We start from the raw sequence: 1,765 nt of genomic DNA on the forward strand, positions 1-1,765 counted from the left end.
CTCAATCCCTTATATAGGGGTTGAGTTTATGGCCCAGAGAAATTCTACCCGATACCGACGTTAAACGGAGCTTTTGGTCGTACCCGATTAATTTGCCGTAACTCAACGTGGTCGTAACTAATAATTTTCTAAACAATAATTTGGGATGTTTTCATGAGTTTCTAACCTGTTTGGATACCAATTAAGTCATAATAGAAGTCTCAAAAATAATGACTTAATTTAAAAGCTTAAACGGAAACAATTCGAAAAAGATGAATTTTATGGACGAAAACGGGTTACGGCGATGGAGCAAACTTCGGGTTATCACATTGTGTTTACGGTCCAAGAATGTTCTTGGGCCGTAAACTCATGTGTGAATCATTGGTGTGTGTTTTGGTGCATCTCATGAAGGAATATAAGGTTCTATGCACTCATGGAAGCTAATGGAAGCCTTTGGAGGTGTTTAACAGACCCAGTCCAAGAGGAAGGCCAATGACACTTCTTCCAAGACATCCATAGATGCCCAAAAAAAGCAAAAGCAGGGTAGTAAGTCAAGGTATGAGTATAGGACGTCTTCAGGGTGAGAAAAATCCGTTGATATGCTACAACTGCAAAAGCCAAGGAGTCAATGGAAGAATTGTAGGGATCCCCCTACGAGTGCAATACCTCATATTACTTCTGCAGTTCCCGTCTGCTATCACTGCAATGAGACGGGACACAAGAAGCCCGAATGCCCGAAGCTGAAGACTAGTAAAGGAGACGTGGGTACAAATCCTGCAATTGCATCGTCCTCTAATGGGCCCACTATGGTGACACGAGGTCGTGCTCACCAGATGACTGTGGAGGAGCCGGTGATTACAGCGACAGTGGCAGGCACTTATTTGCTAGATTCCGAGCCCGATGTTGTTATGTTTGATAGCGGTGCTACCCATTCTTTTGTATCTCGCACGTTTATGAATCGTTTGGGGCGTAGTATTGGAAAATTGGCTCACCCAATGGTTGTCGAAGTTGCCGATAACCGCACCATTTTTGTCACCGATGTTTATCGGGGTTGCACTCTCGAGTTTTCTGGAGTTGAATTCCCCATTGATCTTATCCCTATTGCGATGCGAGAGCTCTGCGTTATCGTAGGCATGGATTGTATTGATGCGTGTGATGTGGAAATCCACTGTCGTAAGAAGCAAGTTCGTGTTCAAAACCCTAGTGGTGGAGAACTTATCATTCAGGGAGACATTCCCTGCCTGGCCATCGCTTCTTGCTCTTCTGCTATAGCACTAGACGATGTTCCTATCATTTCCAACTTCAGTGATGTCTTTCCGGAGGAACTCCCTAGTTTCCCACCTATTCGGCAAGTGGAGTTTCACATTGATTTGGTGTCGGGTGCGACTCCGGTAGTTAAATCTCCTTACCGCTTGGCACCACCTGAGATGAAAGAGCTCCAAGATCAACTTTAAGAACTAAGTGATAAAGGGTTTATACGACCAAGCTGCTCGCCATGGGGTGCTCCTATTCTCTTTGTGAAGAAGAAAGATGGATCTCAACGAATGTGTATTGATTATAGGGAGCTAAACAAGCGCACGATAAAGAATAGGTACACGTTTCCACGTATTGACGATCTTTTCTATCAACTTCAAGGAGCGTCTTGGTTCTCCAAGATTGATTTATGTTGCGGTTACCATCAGATGCGGGTTCGTGAAGAAGACATTGAGAAAACAACATTCCGTACTCGTTATGGGCATTTTGAGTTCGTGGTGATGCCTTTTGGGCTCACCAATGCACCCGCAGC

General features: G+C 44.4%; 1 protein-coding gene across 1 annotated transcript; it reads left to right on the forward strand.

Annotated features, from left to right (window-relative positions):
• Positions 1–578: 578 nt before the first annotated feature.
• On the forward strand, positions 579–1,433 carry LOC111883953 (uncharacterized). The gene has a single exon (XM_023880276.1). The coding sequence runs from the start codon at positions 579–581 to the stop codon at positions 1,431–1,433; it is 855 nt and encodes a 284-aa protein (XP_023736044.1).
• The last annotated feature ends 332 nt before the right edge of the window (positions 1,434–1,765 follow it).

The sequence above is a fragment of the Lactuca sativa genome, chromosome 5 (genome assembly GCF_002870075.4).
Source record: "Lactuca sativa cultivar Salinas chromosome 5, Lsat_Salinas_v11, whole genome shotgun sequence".
Classification (NCBI taxonomy): domain Eukaryota; kingdom Viridiplantae; phylum Streptophyta; class Magnoliopsida; order Asterales; family Asteraceae; genus Lactuca; species Lactuca sativa.

Bases quoted from the DNA above. Each gene is read 5' to 3' on its own strand.
- LOC111883953 (XM_023880276.1), top strand. From the start codon at position 579: ATGCTACAACTGCAAAAGCCAAGGAGTCAATGGAAGAATTGTAGGGAT.